The sequence below is a fragment of the Macrosteles quadrilineatus genome, unplaced genomic scaffold (assembly GCF_028750875.1).
Source record: "Macrosteles quadrilineatus isolate MER2022 unplaced genomic scaffold, UCM_ALF_1.0 Scaffold_107__1_contigs__length_349487, whole genome shotgun sequence".
In the NCBI taxonomy this organism is placed as follows: Eukaryota; Metazoa; Arthropoda; class Insecta; order Hemiptera; family Cicadellidae; genus Macrosteles; species Macrosteles quadrilineatus.
In genome coordinates, this window is record NW_026542700.1 from 92,310 (window position 1) to 111,164 (window position 18,855).

General features: G+C 32.7%; 1 protein-coding gene across 2 annotated transcripts in view; it reads left to right on the forward strand.

The window, feature by feature from the left end:
* The window catches only part of LOC128982094 (fasciclin-2-like), a 44,731-nt gene that overhangs the window by 16,071 nt on the left and 9,805 nt on the right, over positions 1 to 18,855 (forward strand). The window contains exons 4-12 of one of the 2 annotated variants that reach the window (XM_054401138.1): positions 3,212 to 3,392; positions 4,178 to 4,391; positions 4,877 to 5,042; positions 5,773 to 5,997; positions 6,487 to 6,628; positions 7,246 to 7,374; positions 8,103 to 8,374; positions 11,261 to 11,450; positions 13,126 to 15,064. In XM_054401138.1, the coding sequence (XP_054257113.1) occupies positions 3,212 to 3,392; positions 4,178 to 4,391; positions 4,877 to 5,042; positions 5,773 to 5,997; positions 6,487 to 6,628; positions 7,246 to 7,374; positions 8,103 to 8,374; positions 11,261 to 11,450; positions 13,126 to 13,235 (1,629 nt within the window). In that variant the 3' untranslated portion in view covers positions 13,236 to 15,064. Of the gene's footprint in view, positions 1 to 3,211; positions 3,393 to 4,177; positions 4,392 to 4,876; positions 5,043 to 5,772; positions 5,998 to 6,486; positions 6,629 to 7,245; positions 7,375 to 8,102; positions 8,375 to 11,260; positions 11,451 to 13,125; positions 15,065 to 18,855 lie in introns of those variants that run through there. The other variant, XM_054401137.1, reaches the window with a different exon arrangement.

Sequence of the window (18,855 nt, forward strand, 5' to 3'; positions counted from 1 at the left end):
TGTCCCTGGCCTTAGTAGTAATATTATGTCCGGTTACTCTTGTTGGTAGACATCTTAAAAAATAGGTGTTGTATTACTAAGTTTAAAATTATTTTGGGCAAATAGAATAATATTTTTGTGAACTACGATTGTCCTCTGTATTAATACCAAAGAGTGATAAATTGCACACTGTACCCAAGTAGCAAAAATCGTTGGCAAATCGTTGGCCCAACGTTTCAGTCGATCGTTGGCCAACGGTATGTTTTGGCACTCAGAGTCTTACGGTTGGCCAACCAACCAATTTTTGCGGAAGGGCCAACCATCCCATTGGGCATAAACATAAAAAACACAAAATAATAAAGATTTTGTATGAAAAGCATAATTATGAGTTGAGTAAATTGATTAAATAGTTCATAAAAACTTATTTTGGAAATAAAACGACATAAAATTTTTATGACCGGGACAGGTCTTGAACCCAGTACCTTCGACATGTGAGCCTCACGCCTTACCTCTGAGCTAACTGTGCTTATGATATAGAGTGTTTTCAAGTGGTAAAAGAGTAGCCGACAGGTGCAATGGTCACAATTAATACTTTAAATATTTTTGATGCTACAGTATAATATGATTCTGTTAATCTGTTTAGGCCTCAAGTAGTTGAATTGTTTTTCTGGTAGTTGGAGAGGATACTAGTATTTGAATATAGATTATTTAATTACCATTAGATTAGTAGGCTACTGTTATAATTGATTGTTTTATAATTAATTAATCTTTTCTCTATAACTATTAAAAACTTGCTTAAATAAGTTTAAGAATAATAAAAAATACCCCCGCCGCAGCAAACCTGCAGACTAAGCGAATTTCCATTTGACTGATTGGATTTACACTGAAATGTCTACCTACTTAAAAATATAACATTTATTCTTGATTTAAATAGAATTAGTTTAACAAGTACTTAGGTTTGCTGCATCAGGGAGGGTAAAACAGTTTTTTTTTGTAAAATGTGAATAGTTAGTAAGAAATAAAAACATTTTCCAAATTTGATCAAAATATGTTCACAAACAAGCAAACTACAACAGTTTGCTTATTCTCCATAAGAATAACATGGGAATTTTAAATTTACAATTTTTTGGAATTTTCTCCGTAACCATTAGGCGCATAATAACGCTTCAATATACTAAATTATTTGTTTTTTTAAGCTCTACAAAATGGTTTGGAAAGAAATTGCCTAATTTTATGTTTTTTGGGTCAAAACTGGGAAAACCCTATTTTTACCCCATAAAACCCCCCGTAAACCCCCGTTCCCATGGTCCGATCATGCTGGATCGCGAACTCGTTCGAATAAACGTACTTTTACACGTTTGTACCAAATTTCATCAAAATCGGATCATTTTTGCTCGAGTTATCGTGCTGACGGACACATATATATATAAATTATTTTCTTGCATTTTTAGGGCTACTAATATAATAAAATTAAAACATATATAACAAAGTACCCTTTTAGTAATTATTTTATTTTATATATATATATGAATTTGAACGGATGGTGTTTTTGGCCTCTAGGGACCTCAAAACGAAAAAAAAAATCGGTCCCGCGTCCAGGTCTTACCATGAGTACTACGGTAATAGCTTATTCCCTATATGGGAAATTCGCTAAAAATGAATTATAATAATATTATTATATGTTAAGCAGGTGTTCCCCACTGTATCTAGTATCACAACATCATCTGACTACATTCATTATTGATCCAAATTTTTACAATATTTGTCTTGTATTCTGCTGCCATAACATTAATGTACTTTTAAATAAATCAATTTGTTAAAATTTGTTTTAGAATGTTTTATACTTAAACCCATCGAATGCCCAACGAAGGCCCAACGATTCTTTCCTTTGTAGGGCCAACGAATACCAGTTTCCGTTGGGCCAACGTTGGCAAATCGTTAAAATTTCTGCCAACCATTTCCCAACCGTGCCGACCATTTCCCAACGTTGGGCCAACGATGTGTGCTACTTGGGTAAGATTATATTTACTTTAATACTTTTATCTGAAATAGGGACCATACAATAGTAGGTATTTTAAGCCAAGTATGAATGGAGGTAAGTGAAGAATGAGTGGTGTGATTTTTTAGTCTTGTTTACCTTGCTATTGAAAGGAAAAATTCATTCAACATCAATCAACGTCAACATCAATGCACTAAAGCAATAGGCCTACTAAACACAAAAATGCATTCATAAACTTGAAATCTTAAAAAAGGTTGATTAGGACTATTCATATTTAGACATTTAGTTCTAAATTACCAATGTTATATTACACACTGTTTGTAGATATGTTTTGTGATTTTACAGAAAAGTTGCTATGAAGTAGTTAAAAAACACTTGCAGTGTGTGAGGTATGTGTGCTTAAAATGTCTTTGAAGTTTGATAAAGGGAATTTGAAAGATGATTTTAACTAATGATCAGAATTAATCTCCAAGAAGGGTTCTGCTAAGTAACAAAGCACTGTTAAAAGGCCTTCATAAATTAAATATCTTTGAAGCGAGAAGATAGATGAAGTGTTAATGTGATAAGAACATTCAGAGGCTAAGATTGTCTCGTGTTTCTTTGGTAAAAGATGATAGCATCACAAAGCAGAATTGTATGTCAGAAGATAATTGTGAATTCACATTAAAATGAATTAATTGTAATTATTTCTGTATCATATTCTCCAATTGTATACTTTTGCTGTGAATGTTTTAAAGGAAAAATCTGTAAGTCAGAAGACATTATTGAAATGTATACCAAACCAATGGCACATCAGACAAGATACTCTTAACTGGCAAACTCATTGTATAGCATTGACAAAATCAAATTCTTGGGGGAGTTTTATTTGAGTTTTATCAAGAAACTTTTGTAAAAACATCTTTTGTCATTGGAAAAGAACTGAAATATTTTTAGGAGTTTTGAAATAACTTGTATGAAAACCATATTCACTAAGACCAAGTAGTTCTCTATCCAAAGTCTACTAAAAAACCCATGCAGCTATGTGAGTGTTGAACCATTACATTAGTTAAGACATGTCCTTTTCTTAAATGATCTGTTTCCTAAGAACATTTACAGTTTCTTTGTGGACAAGCCTACACCCTCTTAAGATTGAAAGAGCTACCTAATTACAAGGCTAGCACTATCCCTATCTATTTAGAGTAAGCATAATGTTGTCTTTAGCAGCTATGTTTTAGACGTTGTGTTTGTCTACAGGTTCACATTCCGCCATCGTTTGATGACAAGATGCCCACTACTGTGGAGGTTGTAGAGGGAGAGTCTGCCAGTGTTACTTGTATGGCCAGAGGCAAACCCAAACCTCACTACTCTTGGATAAGATCCGACAACGATCTCAACCTGGCTAGCAGTGGCCGGTCAACCGTCAATGAGAACACAGGTAGCCTAATGTTTTATTTAGCATTTTGATTGTTATTTTCCGCTAAAATTATTAGAGACCAGATGCCTTTCAAATTAAATTATTGCTGTTCTCTTTTGGATGCAAAATAAAATTTGTATTTAAGTTAAACAATTTTCATTATATTTTATATTTTAGTTGCCTTTTGTTTTAATAATGTATGTAAATATTCTTGTAGAACAATATTCCTGTTTCTGGCGTAGAACAAATATTCCTGGAGTCAACACTTTTTAAAACCTTTGCTTTTAGGTGAGAGTGGTGCAAATACCTTGTAATTTTGTGTGTTTGCCAATATCGAACAAATCCCCCTTACACCGAATTGCAAGACACCAAATACTAGGATAGCAACTAGGGGTCTCAATCCCGGGCCTTCAATCCAATCCTGGGATTTTGGGATTTCTCTTAGCCGATCCCAGGATCAATCCCGGGATTATATTATTTTATTATTTTAAATTTTTAGCCCGGGATTGAGACTCCTACTAGCAACAGATCTAAATTTGGAAAACAGGCTAAATATTTGATAATTAATTGAGCTCAATTTTTTAGTATATATCTTCTTAGACTTGACTTAATTGATTTTATTCCTTTCAATCCAATGGGAGCATAAGACATCCAGGAAAGTTCTCCATTGTCGTCTCTATATCAATCAATTTCCAATCAAATAATTTCCATTGCCATTTTGAACCTTTCCATCACCATTTTTACATTTAAATTAGCAAGAGCAGTACAAAACTTAAGCATATTATAATACAAACGAATGTTATCAGGTGTACTGACAATAACACGAGTATCGAAAGAGGACAACGGTGAGATCAGATGTATGGCTGCCAACGCGGCAGGCTCGATGGAGCGAGTCGTCAACCTGGTGGTGGTCATTAAGCCTCAAGTGATGGACATAAAGAACATCACTCTGCCAATCAGGAGTCGAGCTAGACTTGTCTGTAGAGCTACTGGTAACCCAGAGCCTTCCATCACCTTCTGGTAATTAATTCACATGGATATGTTCTCTTAGTTTACTTCTAAAATATTTTTCTTTCTACTTCAGTCACCTTCTCTATCTTAGCCACGAGCCAAAAGATAGTGCTGTAAATCAAGGATTTGAATCTTGTCTAAGTCAAGTCTGGTTCACAACTCTTTAGGAGTTGTCTATAGCAAAGCTTGGTGTGAACGGTAAACCTAAAAAAAACCAGGGCTGGTCAATTTTGAAAAATAAAGGTTTGGATTCTTGTGAGTTTCTGGTCAAACATTTTGCCAATTTTTACTTATACTTACTTTATGTTTGTTCACTGAAATCTTGTTTGTTAAGATTTTAAATCTGTGTATCTATGAGATGAAAACAATCAGGATAAATGCTAAACCAAACAAAAATCTCTTGCCCCTAACGAATTAAACTCTTTGTTTAGCCTTGTGCCTTGTTCTTAGTGAAATGTATTGTAAATTTAATTTTTTTTACTTTCAAACCACAGGAAGATTGGAGCTCCTCTAGAGATGGTCAAAGGATCTCAGCCCGCAGACCCAAGGATAGTCGTAGAGAATCGTGTAGGAAGCGACGGAATTACCGAGGCTCACCTCATCATTGACGAGCTCACCCGACCTGATGACGGACTATACACCTGCATAGCAAGAAACAAGGTCAGTAATAGGACAAAATAGTCTTGTCTAGGTATGTAACTTGGCATATTTTAATCCTATCATAAGAGAAGGGTTGATTTGTTGTAGTTTTGTTCCTGACTAAGATTAATATTTGTTTAGTCAAAACCATCTATTTGACCCAATGATCGCAAGACCAATGAATAAACTCTATGCTGTAACTTCTAACCATGTAGTTGAATGAAAATATAAACGAGTAAGGGGGATTGAATAAATCATTACAACAATGATTTATTTATTCAAGTTTCCTCTAAAAAAAACTCAGGCACACAGTAATATATTATTATTAGAAGTAAAGCTTACAAGTGAAAGATACTCACCATTTTTTCTTGTTTTTTATTTAATTTAACAATCACTTTTTAAATACTATGTATTCTTTCAAAATGATAACTAAGTGATACTTTCCTCTCTCCATTTTGTCATGACACTAGGAGTTTTATTTTTCTGTAATAAGATGCGATTTTAATTTTTTTTTTTTTTCAAAATTCCTTCCTGTATTTGGTTTTTTAAATTGTACATTACTTAATTTGGTTCCGAGTATTTTCTAACATTTCTTATCCACTTTACTCCATTACCAAAATATACAATTATTATTCTAAAAACAAAATCCGTACGATAAACTTAAATCCAAAGTTGCAATTTGTAAAAAAAACTTTTGTTGAAGCTACCCATACCCTAAATAATGTTCTACAATCAAAATTTCATCTTGCAGGGTGGTGAGTCGAGAAAGAACGGTCACTTGACAGTGGAGTTTCCTCCAAACTTTGACAACACACCGATCAAGGAAGCGTGGTCGTGGAACAGACTTCCCGTCAACCTGACCTGTCTAGCCGAGTCCATACCCAATGCGACCATAACGTGGAAACTCAACGAGAGAGACATCGAGAGAGATCCCAACTTTAAAAAGTTCGGCAATGGCCCTTGGAGCTCTCTACTGGTAAGCCAAAAAACATAGATTTAAAAAAGTGCATTATATTTGTGTTTAATTGATAACAGTAATCAATTTTAACTAACACAAATTTTTTTGTTAACAAAAATAAGTCTTTGATGGTGCTTAGTTAGTTTACCTTTTGCAGTCTAAGTTACATGGACAAGCCAGGGGTGACTGCAGTGGTACGACAGTGTAACAGTCTGTCTGAAACCAGCAATATAGTCCTGCTCATCAACTCAAAAAAAACTACCATTGTGCTACTGTTTTGTGCAATTTGCCTTATTGAATCAAAGAGTTCCAATAGTTTTGATCAATAAAGCATATTCAATTATTGTTCTATAGAAATACAGTTGAGTTTTTATGCGGTCGGGTAAATTTATAAATTTCACAGCGGGTGAAATATTTTAACGGCTGCTGTTACAATCTTTATTAGATAGAAGTATTTTATTTCCAGAAGGAATTTCCGGTTGATTGCATTGTTTTGTAATTTCACAGGTAACTCCAGTAGATTTGAAGTACTACGGTGTCTATAAATGCACTGCAAGAAACGTTCATGGAGAGGTCTGGCATACAATAAAGCTTACAGAAGCTACTGCTCCTGGTCAAATACTTCAAGCAATACTAGACGTCATAACAGGTGAAGCAACCTCAAGGCTTTGAATCAGGTTATGTCAATAGTCCTAACATAATTATGACACACACTGTAATTTGACACAAATGTATGTGTTTCACAAGAATAAATAGTTCTCTTGGTATTTCTTGCATTTAACAAAATACCTACTTTGAAAAGATATTTTGATTCATTGGATCCATAGAACAGGGGTGTTCAACTTACATAGCTTAATAGACTCGACTAAAACATCCTCTATGTTTCTGAGCATACAAAGTTACAGTGTTAGCAAAACGGGAGTGCCGATGGAGACCTGTGGGGGTGCGTGTGTGTGAAGGGACTTGACCTAGTCTCCATCGGCACTCCCGTTTTGCTAACACTGTAAAAATAACACAAATTTTTGTATTTTATATAAACCACTTTGTAAGAAGTATCTATGGGGGTTTAATTAGACATCCCTGCTATAAATTATGACAATTGTTTTCATTAGGTACTCCAGCTCTCCCTAACAGCTTGAGGATTACAATTAATGTTCATTTTATCTGTTGTATATGGTAGTTCATAGATGATTATCTTTGGGAATCAAATGTCATTTACTCATGGTTTAAAAGGGAGTCTGCTACAATATTTATTTATTGTTCCAGCTACAACGATCACATTCTCCTTCAAGGGTCCTTCATCTAACGGAGGGCGTCCTATCAAAGCGTTCCAGGTGCAGTACAAAGGAGAGTACCAACAATGGACGGAAGCAAGGAACAAGACCTGGGCTTATGGTTAGAACTTCTTTACATTATAGGTTTTACAAACACAAGTTTTATTGAAAAAGGCTGGTTTGTAAATTATGCTATGTAGTTGTGTTTAGGAAGGTCATGAGTGTATACAGTTGCAGTTTCTAAGTTTGACAGAGATATAAAGCAAACACTCTACCCTGAAATTGGTCAAATTCCCTCCTTCCCATAGATTTGTGTGTACAACCTTTGACCTTTGAAGTTGTATTAGTAACATCTTCAGTATCCAATAATCAATGGTACAACTCAATAGTATGTGTACAAATGTACATCTTTTTACAATAACCAGAACTGAAGCATAGACTACTACCGTAAAAATTCTTATAAATGGTTTTTCTCAATTTTCTCTACAAATAAAGTAATAATAGAGTTATTTTCTTTGTTTGAAGTTCATTGTTGGTGATGGTGAGTTAATGTTGTTCAATGTTTTGTTTCTGGCATTTTCCATCAGAATGGTAAAAAACAATACACAACGTTTCGGAATCTGGAATCTGATCATGTCCTCTGGTGAAAAAAAACATTCACTTATTTGATTACTTACTCTGGGTTTGTACTGAGTTCTTTTGCTAAGTTTGAGGTGAAAACTACATTCAACAGTTCTTACTAAAAGGCCCTGGACATTGAAAGTGGCTTATAAAATACTGTTACTTGAATTGACCACGTTCCAATAGAGTTTCTCCCACTCAGTACATTTTTATGCTTTCATGTTTCAGGATCCCCATACATTCTCGAGGGCCTGGCACCACAAACAACTTATGTCTTCAGGTTCGCAGCGATTAATGATGTTGGAATGAGCAATTGGGCCGCCCAACAAACAGTGGTTATGCCAAAGAGATCTTTCCCTGAAGAACCGAAAATCCTTCATCCTACTCTTGGAGAAGAAAAATACATCGTTAGTCCTTACCACAACAAATATGAACTTGCTTGGAGAATACCAGCTGATAACGGAGAGCCTATTGACAGATATGACATCAAATACTGCCAGGTAAGATTGTCTTATTGAGTTATTTATCATGGTTCTCAATTTAAAAATTGGATTTAATATTTTATCAATATTGTATTCAGAAACTTTGATGCACTAACAGGTTGAGTATTATTGTTAGTTTTACAAAATGTATTGAGTGTAGCTTCTTGCATTTAAATACTATTATTTTAAATTATATATTCATGCTATCTTAATTTGTGTAACAATGTACCACTTCAAAGAATGCATTGACCAAACAACAAAGGACCTTATTAGTGGGGTCGTATAGCTGCATATAGTGGCAGAATATTTCAGTTCTGGCAGACAGGCTGCAATTTTAGGTGGTCATAGTACAAGTTTCTGAACCTAAAACCGCCCAGACCCCAATTTTTAAGGTCCTCGGTCGTCCGTAATGACGTCATCAAAATGGCGGCCGTAAGAGGATGCTGGGTCCCCATGAATTGGCTATAACGACCGAATGCCTGAACGATTTTCATGAAATTTGGCACGCAAGTGCTTGAATACATTATCTCGGGTATTCAAAACTAAAAAAAATTATGAGGAAAATAATTGTCAATTGTTTTATACAGGGTGAGTTTTAAATGAGTTCCCCCCCCCCTACTTTTTTATACATTTCTTAAGATATCAACTTTGAACCATGTCAGATCATTGTAGAGTAGCAAGTACTTCATTTTGACTGGGTTTACATTTTTGGCCGCCATCTTGGATCCGCCATTTTAGATACAAAAATATTTGTTCAAATGTAAAGATAGGGTTGTGACCCACCGTTTCAAACAAAACCTTTTCGCTGAATACGATGCTGCAATCCACCACTTCCCCTGAGACGACAAGTCAACGACATTGTATTCCTTTTCAAAGTGGCAAATGGGATCATTGACTGCCCCGAACTCTTGAACGAAGTGGACTTTTACGCTCCCAGAGGAACCCGATCCAGAGCTGTCTTCAGAAGGAGGTATCAGCCCACGAACTATACCCTTCACCACGGAATCTCCAGACTGCTGAGATTTAGCGAAGACGTCTGCCCACACTTGGATTTCTTTGGGCCATCACCAGCATCCTTCAGACGTGATGTCCAGAGGCTGCTCTACTGACAACTCTCCGCTATCTATCAGTGTTGGTTATTTGGTGGTGCCTTTAAAGGGCCACATGCCGGGTGCCGGGAAGTGCTGATTCGTGTCAAGTGATGGGATTTGTGCTCTTGGAGTTCCTTGGTGGTGCCTTTAGAGGGCCACACGCTCACCAGTGTCAAGTGATGAAATGTCTTGTTGTCAATAATCTATTAAAAGGTTTTTCTCCCTCCAGATCCATCCTTTTGTTATATAGTTTGTTTTTATGTTACGTTAGCTTTTTCACAGTTTATTATATTGTTATCTATTGCCATAGTCTATTATTGTTATGTATAGTAAATTTATTAATGTTAATTTTTCACACTTATTGTTATTGTAGTTAATTATTTACACTGTTTATTGTTATTGTCATTGATGTTTATTATTCACACTTTGTCTTGTTATTGTTATTGATGTTAATTATTTACATTGTTTCTTGTTATTGTTATTGATGTTATTACTGTTTCTTGTTATTGTTACTTTTTTTCACAATGTTGTAACTGTTGCAATTTCACTCAAACTGTCCACCACCACCACCAAACTTCTTACTCATTTATTGATGTTTTCTATTGTATTATATATTGTTGCATGTAAATCTTGTCTAATGATTGTTTTGTAAAATGGCGATTGCCGTCGAAATGAATAAATAAATAAATAAATAAATAAATAAATCCATTTAAAAAAATGTTGATCCATTTTAAAGTTATGAGAACTTTTTATAACTTTATTTTAGTCCATTATAACATTGTGCATTTACAAACTAAGGCCATAATCTCAAAATAGTGCTAGATAAAGATAAGTGGACACCACCATTCGTTGTTGACCTATTTTCACTCGGTTATGACGGATGTATTTTTTTCAGCCGCCATCATGGATCCGCCATTTTGAAATGTGATAAATTATTTTAAATATGAAGGGGGTGTTGTGACCCATCATTTTGAACTACTTTTTTATGTTAAATTCAATGCCGCAATCCGTTTTTCATTGTCATGTTTGGTTTTTGAAATATTGACATTTTTTAAATCAAAATAATTGTTATATTTTATCAAGAAAGCTTGATAACAAAAAACGGATAAGATAAAAACTAGTCGAAATGAAGTAATCGCTACTCTACAATTATCTGACGTGGTTCGGAGTTGATATCTTAAGAAATGTATAAAAAAGTAGGGAGGGGAACTCATTTACAACTCACCCTGTATAAAACAATTCACAATTATTTTCCTCATAATTTTTTTAGTTTTGAATGGACGCCATTTTGAAATGACTTGATGAAACTTGACCATTTTCAACCCAGGCTGAGATAATGTATTCAAGCACTTGTGTGCCAAATTTCATGAAAATCGGTTCAGGCATTCGGTCATTATAGCCAATTCATGGGGACTCAACATCCTCTTACGGCCGCCATTTTGATGACGTTATTACGGACGACTGAGGTCCTTAAAAATTGGGGTCTGGGCGGTTTTAGGTTCAGAAACTTGTATACTATAACCACCTAAAATTGCAGCCTGTCTGCCAGAACTGAAATATTTTCCTGCTACCCAACCTGACTATATTTGATTACAAATCGACTGGTGCTATTATGATACTGATTTGAGTGATACGATAATATTGTAGTCAAAAACTATTTCACTATTATTAAGTACCACCTAAAAATCTGAAATGATTCAAATATTTGTGTTCTCCATATCAGTTGTTTCCCTATATGTAAGTCCAGGAATTTTGATAATAATTTGGATAGTTTCTCTTGAAACAATCATTAACCCATCAACTCTCCCCCTAGGTACAGAAAGTGAGCAATGAGTGGGTGGAGACAGAGGAACCATGTGTGATTGTGGAACACAGATCATTGGAAGTGGCATCGTACGAACTGAGAGGTCTCCACTCGGACACCTTCTACAAAGTGGAGATCCGAGCACATAACATCATCGGGTTCAGTGTTCCTGGTCAACTCGTAGTCAAGACTGCTAGAGGTGAGTACAGCCAGCCTAAAGTAGTAGAAATTAGACTAAAATTATTTTTGTAAGACATATTTAATACATTGGTCGAGAATTGCAAATTTCTACAACGGCTGGTCAATCTAAAGCCACTATTATAAATTGTTTTTTCCAAAACTTTTAGTTTGTTTCATCTGTGACTATTGGTGGAATATTTATCCTTAACCTATGTGAAAGTTGTTGCTAGTTTTAGAAAATGGGTTGTAGTTGAATTGAGCCACAGAGCGTGCTGATGTCAATTATTGATTTCTGTCGAGTATGCAAATGTTTTAACCAAGCCAAATTAAAACGAGAACTTATCATACCACCTTTTAAATTATTAGTACCCAAAACTAAAAGAGAAAATTGAATTTTGTAAGTAGCGCACTCTATGACACATTCAACTATGTTCTATTGGGTTACTACTGGTTCAAATAGATTGAATGTCTACTTCAGTATTTAAATATCAATGGCTTCACTTATGGTATCTAATATGGACTAGTTTAGTAGTTACATCATGTCACAGATCATTCTTGTCATCACTCCCGAAATGTGTCCCTACTATTGTAGCATCATTTGTTGACACAGAACAAAAATATGATTTACTTGTCCAATTATGAGTTCATTAGACCTTCTCTTAAAAACTGACCCCTGGATCAATTATTGCTCATTTTACCCAACCATACTTGGAAAAAAATATAGATCGGTTTTACTGCCTTAAATTTTTTAACTGGTTGGTTTAAACGATCTTTTCTTGGAATATAGTGGTCTCCATTCTTAGTCTTATTGCAGTAACAATGACTGGGTACTGTACATGCAAGTCTAGTTTTGTTATGAACCACAAAGAAATCCATACAGAAAAATTAAAAGCTGACTTTTTAAGAAACTTTGTATATTATGATTAAAGAGGTAGGCCTAGATAGAATTATTTCAATCACTTGTGTGGATATTTATCGATAGAATGTCTTTCTACAGTACAATTAAATACGGATATGTAAGTACTTGATCAATTATCATAGCTCTAATGTTACTTGAGAACAGTACACTTAAGAAAACATTCCAAAACCAACCATTTATAGATGATCCATTTTCATTTATGTAATATTTAAAAAAACATTATTTTTATTGTATCCTACAAAGTTGCCTGTTTTAACCAACTTTTTATACAATCCAACCTTTGTAGATTTCTGAGCTTCTAGACTTCTAAAGTTTTGCATAAAATTTCAATGCAGGTGCTATAGTGTAGCAGAAAAGGTTTTGACAAGCCCAATGAGTATGGTTGTGTTTGCTTAAAACAAAACATTTTAAGTGATATTTTGTTTCTTTTAAAAAAAATTGTATATATTAGATAAATTGATATTTCATATTTTTCATCTACACTGTTATAACTTTTCTCCCAAATTTTACTCAATGTTTGATTTCAACATCTGGACCAAGTGTAAGATTTTATAAAATGTGTGTTTTTGAGTTACCAGTAGTAAAAAACATCATTTGTCACAACAATATTACATCAACGATAACTTTTTCAACGTTCAGTATATTAATCTCAATCTCAATATACAATTGTCTCAGTTTGATTAGCTAAACTCCCTATCCTTTTAAATAAAACGATACAAAATGTATTGAGACGTACAATATATTTTGAAAATACATAAATGTTTTCCTCTGATAGATTCTGCCATTTATGGAGAACCACTCGAGAACAGCTCTTCAACCCAGGATTTGCCCTCGATTTTGCATCCTCTGCTTTTAGTTTCCTCACTTCTTTGTCTCAGACATTAATTAATTCCGCTGTCTGTGATTTTTTGTTTTGAACTTTTAACATATCATTCCGTGTCATTGTGTGTCTCGTCTGTTGGGACTAAACAGTGGTTTGGTATCATATATCCAGTATTTTGGTGTTTCTAAGTTGTTTGAACTGAAGCCGATTCTAGGAAATGTTTGGCAGTGTGTTAGGTTAATGATCTATATAAGATTTGTTTTACAATGTCTATACTACAACTTATGAACAACCAAGATATGTAAATGATTCTTAAAGAATTGAACTTTTGTACAACGCTTTAGACTTTCTGACAAAGTATTATACTTAATTTATAGATGTTTTAATGTTTTATATAGTATTAGGGAGGATATTATTTTTTATAATTTTATGAAACTGCCATCGATGTACTCTATGCGTTTATAATTTTTACAAGCTCACTTTATTGTCTCATTTTTAGAAAAGACTTATTTACCATATCAATAACTAACTTAAACCTGTTTCTTCTGTACAAAAACTTTTAAACAAAAAAAGACATGTAATAATTTTAACAAAGACGATAATTAAAATAAATACCAGTTTTTTTTACTTATTTTCAAACTGTATATTCAACTTTTAATCAACTAAAACATCCTCATATTACAACTTATTAAGATTCTAATAATAAATTAAAGATTTAAAATAGTTACATGTTCCATATTTTCATCATAACCAATAGTGTTTTTATAAGTACTTGAACTTTTTACTATTTATTTATAAATCTTTTTTTTATTATCTGAAAGCAGTATTGTTACATTTTTTCTCAACGTTTTCAAGGGACCCAACTGTATATGTGTAAGTAGGTAAATATCTGTGACCATATAATCAAAATATGGATACATTTTAAGTGTCCCAAATAATCGGGGGTTTAAGATTGTATTAAGTAATTGTCAATTTTAAACTGTAGATTTCTCATAAACACAAAAATAAAATTAAGCTTAATAGATTAATTCATTCTGTTTCCATGTTTGACTACATATTTAGTATATAATGACATCTTTAGTACAAGTTGTAACGAGGTATATCGCATGTCTATGATAGATTAAGCATGTTTTTTTCACTGACAACAGTTTTTTCACAGTTATTTTAAGTTTCCACTTATGAAGATCAATCCGTTTTTATTGCCACACACCTTTGAGTGCTTATTCTCATTATTTGTTGTTTGCATGGTTGTACTTATTATAATTTAACCACCATTTATTTTTCACAAGTACCTTCAACATTGAGTTTGTAGTCTTGATTAATGTGTTATTAGTTATTTCTGGGTACTAACTATAGTAATCTTTTTAGTTTGTGTTTTATAATAACCTTCTTTAAAGATATTCTCGCTTGTTACTTGATGATTACGATGTTATTGGTTTCATGAAATATATTCTGGTTTTAAAATATATTAAAATCATCAAGTTATGCTTCATGTTTTTAAAGAAATTTAAATTTTGATTTTATTTTGCAATCCTCACAATCATTGAAACCAATGAACTTTTGATTAAAAATCAAAATAAGTGGGCTGTTTATTTAAATTAAAACGTTAGTTTATATTTTATACTCTACCCTGTTAGGTATAGTTAGGTGACAATAAGACGTCATGAATGAGAGTGTTTGTTTGGGGGTGAATGTTCCAAAGTCTTCAATGTGTAGATAATCGCATCAGATGTTCTTGTGAATGTTGTTGCTCTTTGAGTGAATCATGTTAATTTTATAAAATAATAATGAATGTTTGAAAATGTAAGAGTTTAACTACAATTAAATTGTACAGTATTAAATACTTGTACAAAGTTAAGGATAATTCTTTACTGTGCTATTGATAAAACTGTAATGAATTAAAGATTATGTAATAACATTTGTGTTTTAATATCCTAAGCTTTCGTTATGCGTAGTATAAAATCAAAGTGGTTATGTCTTAGGTTCATACAAATACCAATTGTAAGACACTTCACAATATTTATGCTTCATGCTTTTTTGTAGTGTTATTCTTGTTTTTTTGCATTACTTTTTTCAATTGTATAAGTTAAAAACGTTTAATATTTTACAAAGAGATTTCCAATTTTAAATCTGAACTTTTTCATTAAAACTTTTACATGGTTTTTATACCAAACCAAATTGTCAACCATTCTTCAATTGTTGATCTTCTACCGTATGAAAAAATATCCATCAGGTTGCACAAGGTTAGTTCTGGGTAGTTTAGCTTTTTCTATAACACGATTAGATTCTGACACAATAATTTATATAGAAATCAACCCTTAACTTTCATTATAATTTATCATTTCTAAGTAAAGCACACTTTAATTTAACTACAGTTGCTTTGTGGTGAATCCAAAATTGAGCATCTTTAGTTTTGAGCATAAAACAGGTTCATACGCCAAAAGCTGGTTTATAATTAATCATAATAATAGTAGTAGGATTATTGGTCCAAAATATCCATCTTTAGTTAAGGACATCAAGCTGATTAATGTTCTCAAAATAAAGCACATCTTCAGGTTATAACATCAAGTGCTCAGCACAACACTAAACAACTATAGTTACGTTATACAGATTGCTCAGATAGTAACACAGAAAGGTTTTTTTTCCCTTTATTTGAAAAGTATATCCATCACGAGACAAATCCACAATCCATGATAAAAATAAAATAAATAACTGATTAAGATATTTAACTTTTCAATCAAAATTCAAATTCAAAGTATCTCAAAGCCTAAAAACCATAATTATATTATTGTGGTTTCCACTAGTTATTTAAACATACTATTGCTTGGGGCTTAGTCATGTAGCTTGTTTGTTTTGTTAGCGAGTGAGATTGTCGCAGTGTTGTTAATCGTATTGTTGAGTTACACTTACTAGGCTACAGCTGCTGTGGTCCTGGCTCCACTGCTCCAGCTAGCACAGGTAACTAAACTTCCTCTCGTAGAATAGACCTCCTCTGCTGCTTAGCTTCCCGCATGATAGCTTTGGTATCCTTTCTTCTCTCTTCCTGTCTCTTTCTCTCTCTCGTTCTCATACCAATAAAAACGGATTATCTTTCAGTGCATTTCAGGAAAAATAATAAGTTCCTGAAATAATAAGTGGGAAAAAATAAAAACCACACGTTAATAAAAATCACAGTTGTGGAAATGTTTTGATAGTGAAAATGTTGTGTGTAATCAAGAATGAAAATTTAATAAACAGTTTGTTATTAAGTTTATATAATTTTTTACAGTATGTTTTATAAATAATAGTTTTAGCTAAGGAGTTTTGTCATTAATTTTAATTTTATAGTAGTCCACGCCTGATATAAATTGCATGGGTTAAAATAATATTCACCTTTTATAATCAACTCGTTTTCAGCAAGTGCACCATAGCTTACTTTAGACAGCCAAGGATTAAACTACGTCACTGATTTAATTTTTTTTTTTTTTACAAAAGTAAAAAAAAGTAGGAGGAAGATTTTTCTCCCTAAATCTACAACTTGGAGAAAGCACTTTCAGTTGCAATATTACATGTATAGATCTGCCTAATACTTATTTTGGAATTGACAACATACCAAGTTGAGCTGGATAGCTGAGTAGTATTAGTACTCCCCTAACAATCAAAAGGTCGCTGAATCGATCCTGAGAAAAATCATTAGCTTTTTGATGGTTCAAAACTGGACGCAGCTGTCCCTGATCATCATAGGGCTTTAAATCAATGATCCGGACTACTTAAACAGCTGATCTTAGTCAGTAACAAAGTTAAAAGTCAAAGTCATCTTTATTGTCACAAAACATTTTTTTTATGCTCTGGCACAGCCAGACAAAACAGGTGACATTGTCAAACTATACTAAAATAAACTAGCTTATATTGGTAAAAATAAATACATAGTAGGTAACAAAACAAACAATTCACATTGATTTATCTTCAAGAAACTGACCAATACTATAATAATTCTTTTCCAATAAAAATTCAAAATGTTTTTTCTTTAAAAGATACTAATCCTATTATAGATTTGTAGTACCCAGGCAAATTGTTAAAAAATCTTTTACCCATATAAGAAGGTGTCCTTTCCACAAGATTTAATCTGTGTATAGGATATTGAAAATCTGTATGAAATCTAGTGTTATAATTGTGCCGATTATTTTCACTGTGGAGTTTTTCAAAATTTGATTTCACATACAATAAACATTTAAGAATATACAAATTAGGGACGGTTAGAATCTTTAGTTCTTTAAAAAGTTGTTTGCAAGAATGTTTTACGGGTTTAAAAGTCATAATTCTAAGTATTCTTTTTTGAAGTTTAAAAAGTTGATACGAATCAGATGTGACGCCCCAAAGCTCTATTCCATACTGTAAAATTGACGAAAATAAAGCGTGATAAATCATTAGTCTAGTGTGTAAATCAACAACATTTCTTAAGACCAACATTTGAAAACATACTGAATTTAACTTTTTAGAGGTGTTATGAATGTGATTCTTCCAATTCAATAAACTATCTACATCAATTCCTAAAAATTTAGCTGTGTTGCTAAGATTTATTTTTTCATTATCAAAATAAAGTTACACAGATCATGTCCCAACATTCGACACTATCCTTCACACATATTTGAATTATGCACCTACATGGAGTCCCCATCTGAATTTGAATTAATTAATAATTTATATATGGATTAAATTTGTCATTAATTTGTTATGTGATACAATTGTCTATAGGACCACGGGAGATGTTCATGATTTTGCCGCGATCGTGGAAGACAACGATAATGTCTAAACTTATTTCAGCAAAAATGAACATTTTATGATTATATTGTAGATTAATAAAACATACATAAGTGATCAATCATGATTTTTTACAAGTATAAAATAGATTTTATACATTGTAATATTGGGAACTTAAAAAATATATATAATATTTTTTTCCTTTTAAGACATGAAATAAATTTAGATATAGATTAATTTATAAAATGTTATTTTAATTTCAAAATAAACTTAAATTGAGTGATTTGTTATGATAATTTATTTTTTAGGATAACATTTACATTTTTTTACTATATAGGTAAAAAAAATAACTGTTTATTTTTAGATGTTCAGGAAATTATTCTTGTGTCTTCAAAAATTATACGTATATTGAAACAATATATTGTTTGGTTCAACCTCTTCAGATAAAAGCTTTCCTCAGAGTCAAAATAAAATATTTTAAGAGTCTTGCACTTTCCTATAGTAAAAACAGTTTACTTGAATTTCAATTTCAAAGGACAGTTTTATTTCGTTTGAAGTGATTTTGACAAATGATTTTCAGCTAATTTATAAAACTGAACTTATTTTACATTACCTGATAGTAAAATGTATAAGTGATTCTAAAAACACTACCAAAATCTAATGTTTAGCTACAAAGAATTAAAAGGTGAAGTCTCTTTTAAGTTAACGTTAAAGCTTTGTTAATACAGTCGATTTTCTCTTATCCGGACATCTTTTAACCGGACATTGGTTTAACCGGACTAAACTCGGCAGAAATGACATCTCTTTAACCGGACAATTTTTATCAGCACATCGGATTAACTGGAGTAGATTGGCAGGAAGTGGGCGGTACTGAAACGACCGTTCTCGTGTGAAAGATTTTAAGACCAGTAATCACGTGTCTAAATACAATGCTCTCCTAAA